A 19,714-nucleotide genomic window follows, 5' to 3' on the forward strand; every position below is an offset into this window, starting at 1 on the left:
GCGCGGCCTGTGACCTTGTGAGAAGGCACAAGGAGAGGAAGAGGAGCTCCCTCGACCCGGGATTCGGAGTCGACCGTGTAACTCCCATTTCTGGGGAGGTGCGAGGGTGGGCGGGAGGGGGTTTGCTTGGTTATTCGGGGGCTGTTTGCGTGCGGGGTGTGCAATACGCACGACTACGAACGTGTGGCATAAACGACATGCAGTTAGTCACATCATTCGTGACTCGAGGTTTCCCTCCTGCATCTCGGAGAGTCGGCGCTACTGTGCGTCCTGGAATGCCTCCGGGGACACGGTGAGTGACGACCGCTCCGAGGAATGCAACGCATGTCAGGAGCCATGAGGCTGGCTGCACTTTTTCCCCCCCCCAACGTTGTTAACCAATGCATACGTCTTTATAAGTTCTGGAGCATTGCCTCCTGTCCGGACGGGGCGACACTACGAAGAGCGATGGGAGCGCTACTATCGGTTGTGGATTATGTTTCAGGGGGTGGATTTGTTTTCCCCTTGCGAGGGAAGGGGTGGTGAAAAAGAAAAAAAAGGGAAAAAAGCATGAGAAAGTGAGAAGGCCCGGACAGTTTGGGCACGGCGCCCAGAGCCGGGTGAAGTGCCGCATTGGTGGGTAGAGGCTGCCCCTGTTGATTAACAGTGTGAGGAAAGCCTGTGTATTGGATGGGAGGGTGAGGGGGGGGGGGTGCAGGCAGTGGGGGCTTGGGATGGGTTGTAGGGGTTAGAGGAGGAGGAGGGGTGAGGGGGGTGAGACAGTGGAATTGTTTTCTTTCTTGGGGGTGGGAGGGGGAACCCTCCCCTCCCTTCCTGCATCAGCTCCGCTGGCTCAATAGCGACATGGAAGGGGGGGAGGGGAGGGGAGGGGAGGGGAGGGGAGGGGAGGGGGTTGTCTGTCCCAGATGTAAATTGCGGAGACCCTGGAAAAGAATCTCATTAGGGAGGACTGCTGTTCCCCCCACCGCCGAGGGAGGGAGAGGGAGACTGCTGCCCCTGCCACATTCCGCCACAGAGGAGGGGGGGGGGGGGGGGGAAAAGGGAGAGAGAAAGGGGAGGGAGGCGGGCGTGGGGTCACAATAAACTCTTTGTTCAGGCAAGAGGACAGGCAGCTTTTGGGGACTGGGCTCTCTATTTTTATATTTTTTCACGAGTGGTGGCTCTGAATGCCAGCCAGCGCAAGCAGCCTGGCCGCTGGGGGGGGGGGGGGGTTAGCCTTGGGGGTGGAGGTGGGGGCCCTAGCGAGGACGTGGGGAGGTGGGAAGGGAGGAGGTGACGGGGGCGACCAGCGCGGCGGACCTACCTGGCTGACACTTGCAGGTGAAGCCGTTGACCATGTCGCGGCAGTGGCCGTCGTTGGCGCACGGGTTGCTCTCGCAGTCGTCCACGTCGACCTCACAGTAGGTGCCCATGTAGCCTGCAGGGGGGACATAGGGATTGTGAAAATTCAACACACAGAAAAATAAACAGGACAAGCAAATAGTGGCCAGTAGACAGGGTACATCGATGGAGACTTTAGCTTCCATTTCATCCCACTGTTGTGTGTGTGTGTGTGTGTGTGTGTGTGTGTGTGTGTGTGTGTGTGTGTGTGAGTATGTGTGTGTGTGTGTGTGTGTGTGTGTGTGTTAGAGCCACTGAGGGCACGGCCTGCTAAACTAGGTGTTTAACGAGCCGGTAGGAAACTGCTCTCCCCCTCACAGGAGGAGGAGAGAAAGGCTTTTTTAATCAAACTATCTCGGCGGAAACAACCAAAGGGGCTAAAAGAACAATACTGCATCAAAGCCTCCCGAACACAAACTCCTGATCCCACTGTACTGAGCTGAATCGCCACAGCACCCTACTAGTGTCCAAAGAGCGCTACCGCTCCTTGGGTCAAACCCCTCACTTAGCCCGACCCTGTCACGTATTCACTGTAATGGAGGGCTCCTCTCTTGAGGTGAGGCAGAGGGTAGCCGGCTAGTGGGAGGCCGGTGTGTGTGTGTGTGTGTGTGTGTGTGTGTGTGTGTGTGTGTGTGTGTGTGTGTGTGTGGAATCGGGACACAATCAGCAACGCCGCGCAAGCTTCGCCAGGCTAGCCGCTGATGATGAGGAGGAGGAGGAGAAGGTGGGAGGAAGGGCCCTGTCTGAGGAGGCGGGGGTAGATGAGAGGGATGGGAGGGTGCAGGGGGGGAGTGTGTGGGGGGGGGGGATGAGGGTTGGTGGATGGGGGGGTCTGGGAAAAAGGCCTCTCTGCCTCTCTGTGTGTATGAGGGGTGCAAAGTGGAGCACAGAGGGCCCCCATTGTTCGGCTCCATTCCCACCACTCCACGGCTCATTAGTATTCACAGCACACTCCTCCCCCCCTTGCGCCTCGGCCCTCTCTCCCACCCCAGCCCTATAGAGCAAGCTCCCAGCTCTAATTTGTATAGTCCCCAAAACCCCAGGATGCATGCGGGACTACGTGTGAGAGTTCCACTGGGGGCTTTTTTTTTTTTTTTTTTTCTGGGTTTTGTTTTGTTTTGTTGTGTCGTCAATGAGCGTCCAGACCGAAACTCCGCTTCACTGTCTGGCGCGTTGACACCAAAGGAAAAGCCTCTATTACCGACGACATCAAAGCACGCCCCAGAGCTCGCGCGTTACATAACTTTTTTGCGGCTCGAGTTATCACAGTGGAACACCCTTCGGACACATTATCCCCGATCAACCTACTCCTGGGGGTACGTCTTGGGGTTGCTTTCGGTGAAACTCGGGGGGGGGGGGGTGGGCAATAATAATCAACTACATTTTTGGACGTTTTTAATCCAAAGTGTGAGTGCGTACGTTCTTGACACAGGTTGCGTGGGAGCACACTACGCATGCATCGAAGCAGAAGCGTACCTGGCATGCAGATGCAGGTGAACTCTCCGATGCGGTCCAGGCAGGTGGCGTCGTTCTGGCAGGGCATGGAGAGGCACTCGTTGATGTCGATCTCGCAGCGGGGGCCGGCGTAGCCCCGGCCGCACTGGCACTGGAAGGATCCCTCGGTGTTGACGCACTTCCCGAAGTGCTCGCAGGGGTTGGCGCCTGGGCGTGTACCAGGGGAGAAGGACATCATCGTCAGAGGCAGTACAAGGGGTATGGTGTATACATAGCGTTCTGTTTGTATTATTGTTATTGTTTGTATTTTGTCTGAATGCGACACGGTGCTGCCTGAATATTATTTTATTTTAGAATCAGCAGAATAGTGAAAAATAATGAAAAAGTCGACACAAATACTAAATAAAAAATACAAGATGAATAAGAATATAGTTCATAAATAAACTTAAATAAAGAATTACAAAGGGAATTATCAACTATAATAAATTAAAAATTGAGAAAGGATGATGGCCAAAGTACGGACAAAGGCCAGACGGAAATGGAGCCCATCTAAAACACTCACCAATGGAGCACTCATCCATGTCCTGGTTGCAGGCCCCTCCCACAAAGCCAGCAGGGCAGGTGCAAATGGCTCGGCCATTCAGGGGGTTGGTGTCGCAGACCGCCCCCTCGTTACAGGGGTTACTAACACAGGCGTCATCGAGGTGGCACAGAAGACCTGAGGGGGAGGGCCACAGGGATTTACCGTTCGTTATCCATGCGATTATAGGCCGATCGCGGAGGCAATTATATAGAGAGAGTGAAAGAGAGAGAGAGAGAGACGACAAGAGAGAGACGACAAGAGAGAGACAGATAGAGAGAAAGACAGATAGAGAGAAAGACAAAGAGAGACAGATAGAGAGAAAGACAAAGAGAGACAGATAGAGAGAAAGACAAAGAGAGACAGATAGAGAGAAAGACAAAGAGAGACAGAGAGAGAGAGACCGTGGTGCCCACCCGTTTTCCCGACGGGACACTCGCAGAAGAAGGAGGCCACTCGGTCGTGGCACGTGGCGCCGTTGAAGCAGACGGCGATGGCGCAGTCGTCGATGTTCTCGCTGCAGTCGTCGCCGGTCCAGCCATTGACGCACACGCAGGTGTGGCCGCCGATGGTGTTGAAGCAGGTGCCGCCGTTGTGGCAGGCGTTGGGCTGCATCAGGCACTCGTTCACGTCCTCCACGCAGTACTGGCCTGAAGGGATGGGTTTGCGTTCGTCAGCTCTTTTTTAATACAGGCATTTGCTTTCTATACTACTACTCGAGTCAATTTGATTTGTATAGCCCATAATAGTATTTACAGACTCATATGGCTTTACAGGCCATGTTCCATGACCCCGCCAGTAGACATAGCCCACCAAAATAGCAGAAATATATATATATATAAATAAAGAAATAATTAGGATGAAAGAAGGCTTGAAGGAGCACACAGAAAGAGGGATCTCTCCCTCGGGGGACAGTTCGGAGTTGCCATAATAGACGTGTTTCTGACTGGGTATAGGTGGTTATTCCTACCTGTCCACTCTGGAGCACACTGGCAGTTGTACGTGTTGACTCCATCCACACAAATGCCTCCGTTCATACACTTATGTCCCGGGCAATCGTCCACGTTATTCTCACAGTTGTGCCCCGCGAACCCTGGGGTCAAAGAGAAAAGCAAAGGATGGAAAGAGTTGACACAAACATAAGTATAATTCAAATTGCTCTCCCTCAGTGTGCATAAACCAAACAGAAGTCCGCCCACCCCGGACCCCCCTTGACAACCACTTAGCAGCATTACAACTCCCTAACTCCTGTCATGGGTTTCCCATGGTGGTGGTGGTGGTGGGGATGAGAGTCTGCGACGTGGGGCAGTACAAGACGTGCGGCGTGAGGGGGAGTGTTTACGTCTTCCCATGGCCCGGTTCCCAGAGCCCGAGCGCCGACCGCCAGCGCTCTCTCGCCCCAGAGGTCCGCGCTCCCTGCAGTGTTTGCTTGTTTTATCATCTCTCGCAGTTTCAATGACTTCCTCTCTGGCAGGAGACATTTCCTGTCCGCTCCCCAGAGGGAAGCCAGAAGGCCCATAAAGTAAAATTCCTCCCGCGCGGAGCGGCCGCGGCATGAGAGCGTGCGGGGGGCTGCCTCGGTGGACTCCCACGCCGTCCCATCCCCATCTCCCATCGAGTTCTATTAATAGCAGCACGCTGACCCCCCCCCCCCCCCCTCCACTGTAACCCCAAACAAGCGTCGAGAGTGCAAGTCCCAGATCTGTGTGTGTACGTGCTACGTCATAAGCCTGGGAAAGGCCTGGCCCCTATAGCGCCGGTAGTGGGGCGTGGGAAAACAGTGGGAGAACGCTTCGGAAAATCTGGATTTGGTTTAGTGTTAGGCATGTCGGGGAGTGTGTTGACACAATGTGTTTTAGAACAATAACAGAATGGCAGCCGGTCGTACCTGGCAGGCAGGCGCACTCGTAGGTGTGGTCGCTGGTCTGGCGACACGTCCCGCCGTTGAGGCACTGGGAGGGCGCGCAGGGCAGGGTGGCCACCTCGCAGGCGCGCCCGCTGTAGCCCGGCGGGCACTGGCAGCGGTAGGAGCCGTGGTTGTTGATGCAGAGGCCGGCGTTCAGGCACAGGCCCGGCTTGCGGCACTCGTCCACGTCGCTGCGGCAGTTCTTGCCCTGGAAGCCCGGCGGGCAGGAGCAGTTGTACTGGCTGTTCCAGTTGGCGCACCTGGCCCCGTTGGCACAGGGGCTGGTGGCGCAGGCGTCAACCAGGCCGCAGTCCTGGCCTACGCGGGTCGGAGACGATGGAAAAATACGTGTCAAAATGTGTGGAAGCATTTGACAACGACAGCAAAAAGGATTGGGTATCCTGTTCTCTACACAGGCGTTTTTTCCTTTGGTCGCCGTTCAGGGGCAGGTTGATTTCACACGGCCGTACCTCTGAAGCCCCGCTGGCACACGCAGCTGTACTGGGGGACCCCGTTCAACAACTGGCTTTTGCACGCCCCTCCGTTCAAACAGGGCGAGCGGTGACAAGGGTCCAGCTGCCTGCAGAGAGGTCCCATGAAGCCCGGCCGGCATCTGAACAGAACACACACACACACACAGACACACACACACACACACACACACAGACACACAGACACACAGACACATATACATGTTAGATGAGATGAGGCATTTGGGACACTTTTGTGAAAAACTACCATCAAAGTTTGCTGCTGCCGAAGCCAATGCAGCCTCCATTCTCACAATGATGCATGAGGTTCCTCTGGGCTTTTGGCAGCAACTGACCACCCCCCCCCCCTCCCCCCCGACACCTTGGCAAGGCTTGGTGCCTTGCTCATTGCTTGGCAGCGGTAGTGCCCCGGGGGGCGTTGGACTGGACTGCGTCGGGCTTACAGCAAAACTTGGTTTTTCCCCTCCCTTTCGAAACCATTCATAAAGCAACGGGCTGTGAATTGGATGAATGAGACACATGTACACACAGCAACCGCAAACACAGGCCGGCCTTGTTTAGAAGCAGATACGGGCAGTCTCTCCCTTCTCGGTCTTTAGTGTGCTTTTTTACGAAAGAGACACGATTGTGCACGACTCTCAGGTCACTCCCTCTCGCCTTGAGTCACTTCCAGCTGGGAAAGCTCCCTCTCTCCATGTCTGCTTACATTCCTACACTATGAGGGTTTTTCCGCACTTCGGCGCCCGCTCCTGTTCTCATACATTGACGAGAGCAGCACACCCAGAAACAAAACACTGGGAAGCCCTTTTTTCTTCTTCCTCTTCTTCAAAAAGTAAAATCGCAGAGAGCTACATTTACACAATCTGAAAAAAATGGCTTCCCGAACATCAGCGTCGTTGACGCGGCCTCGCTTCGTCATCTTGATGAATAACTTGACCTTAATGTTCTTTTAATCGCTCTTTAAAGGGGCCTTGGGGAGCTGGGGGCAGGGGTTGGACCGGTAACTCTACACCCCCAGAGAGAGCTCCTGCCTGGGGACGGGCCGTTTGATGCTGATGACAGGGCGGGCGATGGCGGGACCCTCTGGGCCCCCCCTGGGGCCATCTCTCTCTCTCTCTCGCCGAGGGAGAGAGACCCCTGGGCAGGAATCACAATGCGTTTCCCCCTCGTGAGCAGCAGACATTCAGACAAGGGGGTTGTTTTTCACCTTTAATTGTGGTTGTGATCCCCCCCGGGCTACACCTCCTCTTTAATCCACACCTCATCCTGTCATAAGCTCTTAAAACAAGCGTGCTCTGGGGTATTCGCAGATTAATGTAAGAAATAGATCCAGACGCAGCACCCAAATATCTGCTTTGTTTCTAGCCACTTTGTGCTATCTCTCTCTCCCCCCCCCTCCCCCCCTCCCCTCTCTCGAGACAGACTCCGGCCCGTCCGTTAAATACGAAACACCACTTGCTGCGGCCATGTTACTAGAGAGTGCGAACAAATCTCATCCATCTGCAAAACTCTGCACCCCACCCATTTGCTGGCTCGGCTTCCCCCTCACCCCACCCCCCCTTTCCACAGTCCCTCCCTCACTCCCTCCCTCCCGCCTTCCCTCACCCTGTCTCCCCCTGCACGCTGAGAGGTCAAATGCCAGAGGTCTCCAGTCTGATTGTGATGATAATGTCAGTCAGGCTGGGGAGGGAGGGGGTGGTGGCACAGGAGCGTGGGGTTCGGTGGAGAGGAGGAGGGAGGAGTGTGGGTGGGGGCTGGGGGGAGGGGGGGAGGAGGAGGAGGAGGAGGAGGAAGGGAGAGGGGCAGGCAGGGAGAATGTCATGTCATATTTCCTGTAATCCCCCCGTCTCCTGCTCTGAAAACACTCGCGCTCACTGTGAATCCACACATCCCCGTTGCCCGGGCAACCTTACAGACGAACAAGCAAGCCCCCGACACCCTACCAAATCACCCACCGCCCCCCTCCCGTCCCCTTGGTTATTTGTCATGGCGTGGCTGGGTTTATTTAGAGGCAAATTAACTATGTCTGGAATCTAGGGTGTCACCAAAAAATGAAACCAAGTGGTGGGCACAAAGAGGGCTTTCGAGGGGCCGCAGGAAGAGCGCTGCTTAGACGGCTGAAAACCACAACACAGACTGACAGTCAAACTATGCTTGGGCCATTCGGTACTCCGGACAATTTCACCGCTGAATAAAGCTTAAGAGCTACAGTCTTAACGGCGGTCCGTTGCCCTCCTCCTTCTCCTCCAAAAGGCCAACACAAGTCTTTATGGGAAGAGAATAACTTACAGCTGCTTCTAGGAAGGGTTGTGGCGGGCTGTGTGGCTCTGCATGTTCGATACAATCAGAGCTGACGGAAGGAAACTGCCAACAAAACGCAGAGGTAATAGGGACAAATTATATCAGTGTGGCAATTAGGGGAGGGAAAAATTTTTGAGGAGGAAGTGCGCGAAGGAATCAGTGTGTGTTCTGGAAGCGCTCGCTCAAGAACGGCCCTGGCTGGAACGGAGCGCTCACAGTTATTTGTCCTCCAAAAACACGGAGCCCGGCAGCCGAAACACATTCTTTTGTCTAGACCTGAACCGCGGCCAACATGCTACTCCCATAACACACTAGTCTAGCACGCTCTATCAGGAGAGAGAGAGAGAGAGAGAGAGAGAGAGAGAGCGAGCTTTTCCTTTTTTCTCTCCTTGCACCTGAGAATAGCCCTTATCAGTGGGCTCTTAACGCCCTTGTGGACTCCAGGAGCTGCACCTCCCTGCACCTCTTGGATGGGGAGAGCAGGTGTGACTGCGGAGGGCTGCGTTGTTGAGCAACGAGTCCCCGTGATCCATCGGGGCCAGGAGGAGGGAGGGGGGGGGCGAAGAGTTGGACCTGGGTAATCTCTTTGCGTCATAACAAGTATGAGGGCCCACGCCAGCTGCAGTCTCCGGCACCATGCATCTGTCCGCATCTGTCAGCGGCCGGACTCTGGATGTCTGGCATGTGCCTGTGTTGATAGGCTTTACGCTATAACAATGCTATGTGGACAAGCACACAGGGATTCCAGCCCAGCGCTAGACTCACAAGGCCCCCGATGCACACACAGGCTGTCGCACACACACTCTCAGTACGATACGAAACACACCAAAAAACGCATGCATAAGTCACTCTTAACTGATGCAACTTCTGGGGGGAGTTTTAGTAACGGCATTGCTGTAACACGGCAAAGCAAACAACCTCTTGCGACATGCATCACAGAGCACACCGCACACACCCACGCGGCAGGCAGGGACTTACAAGCGTCGTGAACTCATAAAAGAGGAGGAGGTCCACACTGAGAAGGCATTTCAAAAGTGAGAGGGGAAAAAAAGATATAAAACATTTAAACAATGCCATCCTGTATGTTGTTGTTGATTGTTGATTTTCTGTGTGTTTCCTCTCTTCCCCAGGGTTGCGTTGTTCCCTTGTTCCCTTTCGATAAAAGCCCTTTTGATTTATGCGTGTGAATCGCGGCACCTACACACTGGCCTGTGTAACACAACGCCAGTCTTCCTGTTCGCTGGGTCATTGCGGCGGGGGGGGGGTAACCTGAGCTCATCCTCTTCCTCACAATAGCTCGCTCCTCGGCCCGGGGTCGTGGAGGCGACTCACCTGTGGACTGTGGGCTGTAATCTCGGACACGGTTCATACACCCAGCTGCGTTCTTTTCACTGAAACAGCAGAGGAGAACACTCACGTTTCTCCCAAACTAAATGGACAATGACACACCGGGAGCACACCGGAATCACACCTCATGGAACGTAAGGAGGGAGTAGAACGTGGTTGGATTTTCTCGCGTTCACTTTCTGCAGAGAAAATGTTAATTGTTGAAACACCTCAGACAAAAATTTCTCTGTGAGTCTGCAGCTTGCACGTAACAGGGTTTAGGAAAAAAGCAGTAGTTTCTTCAGTCCTTTGTGAGAGTCCATACTAACACCACACTGCCAACAAGAGCACCCCCCCCTCCTACCCAGAAACCCCTCTTCTCCTTGGCTCTCTCCACATCTAGGCTCTCCCCTTTCTCAGCAAAGAGCTAGATTGGGGGTTGGGTAGCGTTTTGTGGCCCAAATAAAGGAGCCAAAGTAGTCAGAACCCCTTTGTGTGAGGGTGGGGTGGGGGGATGGAGGGGGGGGGGTTGAGGGAGGCGGGGGTGTAGGGGGGCAGTGACCCAAACAGCCAGTCTTTTAGGTCTGAGTTTACATGGACCAACAGTCCTGTGCGGTAGCCTGGCAACAGTAACCCATGGTGGGGTAGCAATAGACAGCGAGCGAGAGGGAGGGGATTCAGGGTGTGGGGAGGTTTCATGAGGACAGTGTGAGAACTTTAAAGGGACCTACGCAGGTACGATTTGGTGCACACGTGATGCCGATTCACACTGATCACTAGTCGCTTCTCGGAAGAAGAGAAAACAGGCTGTGTGTTCTACGAATTTCACAGTTTGAAGTCCAAAGTTTACTTTTAACAATGGTGCTTCGGCAGACAATGGGTGTATTGAAATCTCCAGAAGGCGGTTTCCCCTGCACCCCCATTGCATGAATATTAACTATGTGAACATCAGCACAATTAACTTTTTCCCAAAGAAACGCAAATATTAATGTTCAAAAGAAGGAGATTGTGCGATCTAGGTTTTTAGGGAGACAGATAGTATTCAACTAAAAATAACTTGGAGGCCTATTTCTCTGCATGGCGAAGTGACCATGCAGAAATTGTCACAAATAAGTCACACCTCCATGAGAAAACAAAAATTATAATATATAGTTTATTTTGGTGGAATCCACTTTCCTTAAGAAATGTTCTTGAAATTTTAGAGTAAAGAAATAGTCCTCCTTGACATTTTTGGAATAGTAAGCCATTTGCCCATAACCACACTGCATGGATCCCAGGGTTGAGGGCTTTCAAAGCATTCCTCATCAGACACAAACCACCAAAACCCCACCCACCCCTCCACCTAAACTGAACCAGACTTCTGGAAAAACATTGAAATAAATACGTAAGAACGTTTTTTGCCCAAATAAAAGAGCAACACCAAAATCTTTCCAAGGTATTTGGGCCAACATTCTGGGACAAAAGTAACATCCATATGAAATTTTCTATGGCCTTTCTAACACTCACACCCTAGCCCGGGTTTTTATTTGCTCACTGTATGTGCTTCCACAACGTGAAGTGCAAGAGGAGTGGAATAAGGAATCCAGCTGACATTAATAAAATCACACCGTTAGAGTTTATGGCTGATGGTAAAAACTGTGCAACACATTGACCAAGTTCCAACCAAACTCTCAAACATGTTCATGAAGTCTAGGGTTTCTTAATAACACACAGCTTCACTTTGATAAGGCGCGATTAACCGGCGTGAACCCATAAAACACTGGAGACCTTTCAAATAATGGGTGTGATTCCCGCTTATCTTCTAAGACATCTTTAAAACATCAAAAAGCAAATAACTGTAGCGTGGGAACGCTCTGATGTTGTCTTGCCTTGCCTTGTATTAAGAGTGTTGCACACATTTAGCCAAAAAGTTGCTCCGATCTCAGGTTCCCACCAATTATTATGCCTGGAAAATGTAGCTTTATGGAAAAATAAAGATCCTTTCCTTCAGATGTCAGAGAGATGGATTTTTCTAGAGTGGATGAAGAGTCATGGTGCCCAAAATGAGACTCAAGAGACCAGACTTATCCCATTCTAAGCATGCGGTTGAGACATGCGTCTCCAAATTGACTAATCATAACGTGAATCATGGCCAGGCCTTCCTTCTGCCAGCTAAACGATAACAAAATGTCTGACCGTTGACTTGACGTGAATGTGTGCGTGCAGGAGTGTTTCTCTCCCCTTGTGAACTCATAGTCATAATAGCTTGTAATGACTTTTCTTCTGGTAAATGATTTATGCTCACATCATGGGACCGATGTTAGTCGTTTGGTATAAGAGAAGGAGGAGAAGGAAGAAAATGAACAGGGGATGTCCGCTTTGATTTGAAACCTGAAGGACACGATTAAAGGCCCAGTGAGATAGAGCTACTCAAACTACGCAGATAGAGAGAGGATGTGTGTACTTTGGGGGGAGGGTCAGAAGGCACCACTTCCTGCGAAGAGGGCCTGGGAAACCACAAGTCGCGTACTTTTTTAAAAACATTTTTGCTGCTCATGTCCCCCGAGAGAAAGTGGGACCACCAGCTACCTTTGATGATCCAAACTTCCTTCACCACAACTTTCCCATCCTCTTTCTACAAGCCGCCCTTCCCATTCATCGCCTACCACCAACAGGGGGTTTGCTCCTTCTGAGCCCAGTTGGACCCTGGCATGACCGATGGCTCCATCTCCCTGTCAGGCCGTCCTGACTGATGAGTTGGGCTGCTACGTCGGGCTCACAAAATGGCAGAGCAACTAATTGCAAATCAAACAGGCCATTCCAAGCATGCCTTTTCTTCAATGACACTGGACTGATGGCATTGTTTGAAGGCATTCCTGAGTTGACTGCCACAGGGAATGGATGGAAGCGGTGGACAATAACCTGAAAGCCACGCACGGACGGCATGAAACCTACAAGGCACTCCTTTCTAATCCGCCGTAGAAACACCAAAGAGAAAAACATGCCCGGTGGTGCTCTCTGGGCCAACAACACAATGTAAACAGTGGTTGTTTTGTTGCTATCCATGAGTAAGCATATACATGAATATGTTACACACTGGCGTGGAGACCACGACTTCATGACGAGGAACAAAGTCTCAATGCTATTGTTGCTGAATTGTGATAAGAAATAATAAGAGACCAGTTCACGTGAATTCAAACTACGATTAAAGTAACGTTTCCCGGCTTTCAGCAAACAGTAAATGAAAGCAGGGGAGACGGTCAGGGCACGGACACTCTGGCACAACTTGCGGTACAACGTTGACAATGGCTTCAGTGTCTTCTACCAGTCAGGATCTTGAGCTGTCCTCCTCGTGGAGTCTAGAAGCTACCCATAGGGTCATTAAAATACAACACTCAAGATTTATAGGCTCACTTCCCGACCAAGGTCAAGGCCAAGGCGGCAATAACATACAGAGAGCCACTGTATCGCCCGCTGAGCACAAAATAGATGGTTATTCATTTTTGTACGGTGATATGAGGAGAGGGAATGTAATCTGGGATGAGAGAGAGAGAGAGAGAGAGAGAGAGAGAGAGAGAGAGAGAGAGAGAGAGAGAGAGAGAGAGAGAGAGAGAGAGAGAGAGAGAGAGAGAGAGAGAGAGAGAGAGAGAGAGAGAGAGAGAGAGAGAGAGAGAGAGAGAGAGAGAGAGAGAGAGAGAGAGAGAGAGAGAGAGAGAGAGAGAGAGAGAGAGAGAGAGAGAGAGGACTTGTGATACAACAACTTGGCACAATGAGCGGCCCTTTGTTGCGGCTGCACTGTGAGAGATGGAACATATGCTTGTGGAGCTGCCCGTGAGCTACCGGCTCCGTTGCCCCCACGAGCTTGTCTCCCCCAGCATGGGGGGCAGCCGACCGCTCAATGGCAGCACCTGGCCCTACGCTTCCCCCCTTTGTCAAGATCTGACTTCGCTGGATTACCATCACAACATCCACCAGCTGTCCTCTACGCAACCCCCCCCCCCCCCCCCCCACACCGCCTGCCCTACCACCACCAACACACACACGGACACTTAAAGCCCCCTTTTTTTTACCCCCAACACCCCGCCCAATCCTTCCAGCTGGATCCTCTCTGAATGACACCCTCTCAATCTGCCTAATTATCTCCCCTCCGGGCTCGCCACTGTTGCCCTCTCCAGGGCCGCATTCCACTGGTGGTCTGCGAGGGGGCAGCCCTCCACCAGAAAGCACTTCCTGACCATTCACCCGGAGGGCGGGCCGCACCGTGACGGACAGACTCTCGGCCCTTCAGTGTCAAGTGCAAAAAAATGTGGTGTGAAGTTTTAACAATCTGACACACACACAGACTTTAAGGGTGGAGGAGGGCAGGTTGGGGGAAAAGCCCTCGTAGCATCCGTCATGACTCATTTATACATGTGGGGAATGTATTTGGTGCAAGGATAATTATTCTACACGCGTACAAATGAGCTTAAAGACTACCTGTGTCAAGATTTGACCATAGCCATTCACCAAATTTCCCTTTTTTGTGGTTCTGGTGATCAATCAAGGCCATGTAGCCACCTGTTCACCCGTGCATCACCCACATCGCCCCTGCTACATCCTAGGGTGTGACTGACTAAAGAGGGCTGGGTGGAACAGGTGTGTGAGGATTACTCTTGTAATCCCGTATCATCTACTCTGGCCTGGATACCCAAGGAGAAGGAACAACACTGCCAGTGACCCATAAAGAGGCATGACGCAGACAGGATGGGCTGGTTTAAGACAAAAAGCCAGCCTTCTACCATCCTTCTCCTGGATCTATATTTTATGGCAGTCAAGTCAGAGTTTTCAAGAAGCATAACGCAACAGTCTCGGCCAAGGTCAAAGTGGGCCATCGGTATAGGCGCCCTGAGTGTATTCAAGCAAAAACCTCCTCTTTTTTTTTTCGTGGAATCCTTTCCTACTCCTGGCCTACTCATCTCGTCCACCGTATCTGCCTCGGTCCACTGTCCCCTTTCTTCTCCACCTCTCCCCACCCTGATTCTCTGGGTGCCGGGTTACAGCCAGGTAACCCAGCGGAAGAAAGGATCCTTTTTTCCCCCCAGTTCGGGATCTCGGGTTACGCTCGGCTCCCTTGGGAAGGGGTGGGGTTGCCTCAACACTCACCTATGTCCAGAACTGATCTGAACCACCCCCCACCACCACAACCATCCCCCCCACCCCGCCCCGCTCCACCGGCCTGTCCTGCCGCGGTGCCTTCAACCGGGCGGCTGTGGGACGGGAGTGTCCCCTTTCTACTGGACATTCCTTCACTTCACTTTTATAGTGCTCGTCCTGGTTATCTGCATTGCGATTCGTGCGCTTGTGATTAGACAGAAACACACACACACACACACACACACACACACACACACACACACACACACACACACACACACACATTGGCTCCCACTCCCCCAACACATCTACACAAGGCAGACAGAAGTTAACCAAACAAAAGGCAGATTATGTTTGAAACTGCTTGGGTTTTAATTATGGTATATATGTCATATAGTGCTACAAGCCCATTAGCCCAGTTGAATGTCTCAGAAAGATCTTCGCCTTATACATTGTGCAGCGTTTGCAAACCGGCCAAAAAATTACACATTTACCCATTTAATGACACCGCGTGTCTGGGGCCAGCTAATGATTAAAGAATATAGGAATGTGCCAGCACTAGTTCCTAGCTGCACATATAACCCAGTTACACATTGTTTGAACACACTAATTTCAACTGTCACAATCTTAAAACTGTTGGCTCATTTTGACAAAAAACAGAATTTAAATATGTTTTTTTCTAGTTTACTTTTTACTTTGTACTTAACTTTCTTTTTACTATTTGTAAGGGAATGTGCTTCAAATAATGACTTGCCTCAGTTCTGCTTGTGACACATCTGTAGTGTGACCTCTGCATTAAGGTCAAAGGGTGACCCAGGATTAGAGAAAATAGCCTAAATGGACAGTTTTGGAGGGAAGAAACTGGCCACCAGCCAGGTATTGTTTAGCCAATGACAACCCCAGTCTGAAGCACCCACGCATGCTTCCTACACCAAGGGAATAAAAGCTCTAATGACCCCCAGGCAAGCCCACTGTAGGGTCTTTAGATCGGCCCCCTGCCCCCACCCCTCATCCATCGGAAAAACAAAGGCCTTATCTCTGTGAAAAAGATGAGAGCCGAAGCAAAAATCTCACAGAACAGGCGGGAAAAAACAAAACAAGCGAAAAGTGAACAATTCCGGATAAACCTAAGTTGCGAAATGATCGGTTGCTCATATCGCTTACTGAAAAAAAAAAATATCAGTTATGGTAAAAGCAGTCATTGTAGGAACAGTCAAATTATGTAATTGATGTGGGATCAAAGCGGTTCAACAGGTGCATGAGGTGTTTGAACCAGCTCAACATGCAGAGGCTGGTTGATGCCAACTCTCTAATATGTTGACACATACCCAGGGCTTAGGCACCCGTGAATTAGTCATGCAGTAAAACACTTTTAAGTTGAAAATGGGATATACAGTGTTGTTTTTGAAGATAGCATCTAATCATATCAAATCGACATGACGATGTGAAAACATGTAGACAGAAGGGTCTGTATTCGTTAATTTGGCAACTGTATGAAGTTTCAATGAAAGACAAGTCAGAGCTGTAGGGAAGGCGTTAGGGAGTACATCCTGGTGGATTAAACACTTACATGCATTTGAAGGGTGATTCTATGCATGTGCCACCATTTTCACACGGTCTGTTTTTTTTCCCGAGCAGTGGTATCCTGGAATGAAAAGGCACAGTGTGTCAGAGTCAGTTAAACCAACAGCCCTCAAATGCAATCAATATGATGTCACTTTATGTTGACAGGATTAATGGGGAACCGTTATGTTATCATAAACTCCATAATTTAATCTGTCAATTTAAAATAAAGCTACTCTGGGCTGTGGTTGTTCTTCCCACTGCTGGCATTTTGCAAACACACCCGCCAGAGCATTGACTTTCCTTCTTCTGAGCAACCACAGATAACAATTTTGTTTCCAGACAATGAAGATCTGTTTATTGCAAATTCGGCCAGAGTTTGAAAACAATTTCATACTCAACGATACTTTCTAATTCAACTCATCTTATTAGGTCGTTTGGTGTTGTAAGCAATATAAATGTATTCTTGCAGCAATTACCCCGTCCGCTAAAGAGGATTCAATTGTTTCAGCTGCTTTGTGTAGAGTTGGGGAGGGTGGGAGGGGGCAAGCCTCGACTCATCACTCCGTTCAATGGCTTATTACACAAATGCTCACCCTACCCCCCCAAACCAAACCAATTTGAATTTCCCTTTTAAAATAAGTTAACCAAAATACTAAATGCATTGGAAAGTAATTAGCATCTTAGGCATCAGCTCGTGTCTTTGCTAACGGCCGTTAGACGCTGATCGATTTTTTAAAGTGCATCTATAGGAAGCGGGGTCTTTAATCTCTCCGTAGTCTAACGTCACTGCGATGCTCCACGCAAGTGAGTTTTACAACTTTACCTCCATAAACACACCAAACAAGTCGGAGGTGGGTCAGATTAATACAACATGTTGAGTAGTCTTTTCGGTCATCGATTTTTTTTTTTAATTTAGGCTAAATTTCCCAGCGCGCAGTAGTAAAATAGATAGGTAGGCTACTTTCACACGTGTGTTTAAAATCATTCAGTCGCATTAGCTAACTTTTAAAAACTGTATCATATAGTACTCTTTGTTTTGATGATATATTAATCCACTGTTGGTGTGCATCATAATTAAAACAATTCCCGTTAGAGGAAGGTGGGTATGGATCCCTACGACGTTATTAGAATCAAGTGATATTGTCCAGGCATGTAGTCCACATAATAACCGGCTAACTTCACGTTTTATTTTTAAGTCATTCACAGCGTGGTCTTACCTTCACAATGACAAATTAACAACACAAATGAAAAGATTATCCATGGAATAGTCCCTTCCATTTCGGTGGAAAACTTTCCAATTCTTCTGTCAAATATTAGCAGTGATACATCCTTTTAGAAGTTCACGTGAATGTAAAAAGCTCCAAGGTGGATAGGCAATCTTCATATATTGTATTTATTTTTTAGCTCAAAGCCAAAAAACAGCCAAGAAAGCGTAGTCCAATCCCGTAATATCCTCTGCAGCACGGGGACTGCTGCTGTGCGTCTTCACCGACCTCCAGAAACTTTGGAGCAACTTTCTTCTCGCGCTTCCAGTCGCTGGTCCGAGCTGGTATTACTCCGCCTCCTTTTCTCCTCCTTGCCGCACCCCCCTCCCTCGAGACGGCCGCTATTCCGCACACAAGTAGTTCGTATTCCCGTGGTATTACCCGATAGTTTTTGGGCCATAGGACTTTACACGCGACGCAGAGATGATTGGCAGACATAAAACAAAACATTAGGAGATATAAGAAGTGTAGGAACGATTAATGGCCGATAGGTTATAGCCATAATCTGAGTGATTTCGGTTGTAAACTGTATGGCTCTAAAGACTTGTTACATTTACACCTTCATCACCTTCCCTAGATATACACTTTTTATAATGATATTTTACGTTTACATTTACGTTTTATAAATGTACCTGGAGTGTGTTTAAATCCTCCCACACAGGTTTAGTATACATTTAATGAAAATATAAATGGTTGATTTCCCAGCCATAACAGATAAGATATGAACCCTCACTTTGCACTGCTGATTAATCTGGCAAAGTCCCACAGAAGAATTTGAGAAAATGTGTAATGTATAATTATGACAAACTATGTTCACCAATTTGTATCTGTGCCTGAACCTTCTCCTCTTTGATATAGATATGCTTCTACCGAAGGGGCTTTGATATAAATTAATAAATTTCAGGCTGTTCATATGCCTATGTCTGTTCAGGTGGTATAGGCTTAGGAGTCTTTTAAAGAAAAATAAAAAGCTGTGCTTTTCTACTACGTACCATTCCAAACTCAAACCCTCTTCAATTCACTTCTACCTCTGAAATGTACCAAAAGGAAGTGAAAATATAGTAACTGTATTAAACTATACACACCGGAGTGCACAATAACCTGTTTGTTACTATGTGTTTACATTGGCCTTTCTCTCCCCCCCCCCCCCCCCCCCAGCCCCCACCCCCCCAACCCAAACCTCCAATAAGAGCGAGTGCATTTTGTTTACACGGGTGGAAGTGATCAGAGCCGCCTTCTTGTTGTCCCTTGGCCCATGCGCTGGCGTCGCGCTGCGGAACCTCCTTCACGTTCACACCTCCTCCAGCTTATGGCCGGGCCGCAGCAGCAGACCCTCATTCTGTGCAGCCGGCGCGTATATAGGGCCCTGGGTTGTTGTTCTGCGCCACAGAGCGGAGCCCGTCGCTTACAGAGACAATGGCCGTGATTTGAATGATAAAAGACGCTCGGCATTATGACACAGTTTTCTTTCTGCAAGGGGGATAGAGGAGGAGGGGTGGGGGGGGGGGGGGGGGGGGGGGGGGGGATGCTGTGGGGGAGAGAACATGCTAATATTCAAGGACGTCCCCCCCCCCCCCCCCCCCCCTCTGTTCACCCAAACACCCCAACATCACCCCCCCCACCCCCCTGCAACCCCCCCCCCCCCCCACCCCCCTGCAACCCCCCCCCCCCACCCCCCCCCCCAAAACTCTCGTTCCTGGCCTGAATAAATTACGTGGGGGGGCATGAATGTGGCTGGCTGGTTTTTGGAGTGAAGTTCGTTAGTGCCTGTGTGACGTCATCTATAGGGGTTCAGTGAAAAGAGACGATGCAGGCCAAACAGACACCTGCCTCGTTTGGCCCATGATGGAGCACTGTGCGCTGCCATGAGTAACATTGTCAATGGCCCAGCCCAGCGATTGTCCCTCGCTGCACGCTGGGCTCTGCGCAGCCTTAATTGGACGTGTTTGTGAATCATCCTCAGTCGTGATGGACACTAGCGCTAGACGCAGTGTTGCCCTTAAGATATACATGTTGGAGCTGTGTTGTCTCAAAGGTGTTTTATTACAGGCTATTGCTGTATCATGATTTGCTGATTATGATAACAGGTGCTTGTGCATCAGAATGCATCATGCGATTTTTTCGTTGTTGCCATATTGAGGGTCAAGAGTTAGTATTACTTTAAAATCCTAGATCGAAATATACCGGGAACTAGGCTAGATCTTGCATGAGAAATGCTGATGCAGTTTCAAGCACAAGAATTCTTCGCCATGACAAAATTATTATGACAGACATTAATTACTAAACAATGCCCCAAAAAACATTACTACCAACATATTACTAATAAATGCTA

At 50.1% G+C, this 19,714-nt stretch overlaps 1 protein-coding gene across 1 annotated transcript in view; it reads right to left on the bottom strand.

Moving 5' to 3' along the window:
- The window catches only part of notch3 (notch receptor 3), a 34,348-nt gene extending 16,510 nt beyond the window's left edge, over nucleotides 1-17,838 (bottom strand). Inside the window, exons 1-9 of the mRNA XM_060037319.1 lie at nucleotides 17,335-17,838; nucleotides 16,122-16,196; nucleotides 5,792-5,934; nucleotides 5,304-5,639; nucleotides 4,386-4,508; nucleotides 3,832-4,065; nucleotides 3,398-3,553; nucleotides 2,857-3,042; nucleotides 1,304-1,417 (exon numbers count right to left, since the gene is read on the bottom strand). Coding sequence (XP_059893302.1) covers nucleotides 1,304-1,417; nucleotides 2,857-3,042; nucleotides 3,398-3,553; nucleotides 3,832-4,065; nucleotides 4,386-4,508; nucleotides 5,304-5,639; nucleotides 5,792-5,918 — 1,276 coding nt within the window. The 5' untranslated portion in view covers nucleotides 5,919-5,934; nucleotides 16,122-16,196; nucleotides 17,335-17,838. The remainder of the gene's footprint in view (nucleotides 1-1,303; nucleotides 1,418-2,856; nucleotides 3,043-3,397; nucleotides 3,554-3,831; nucleotides 4,066-4,385; nucleotides 4,509-5,303; nucleotides 5,640-5,791; nucleotides 5,935-16,121; nucleotides 16,197-17,334) is intronic.
- Nucleotides 17,839-19,714: the final 1,876 nt, after the last annotated feature.

Source organism: Gadus macrocephalus, chromosome 2 (genome assembly GCF_031168955.1).
Source record: "Gadus macrocephalus chromosome 2, ASM3116895v1".
NCBI classification, from domain to species: domain Eukaryota; kingdom Metazoa; phylum Chordata; class Actinopteri; order Gadiformes; family Gadidae; genus Gadus; species Gadus macrocephalus.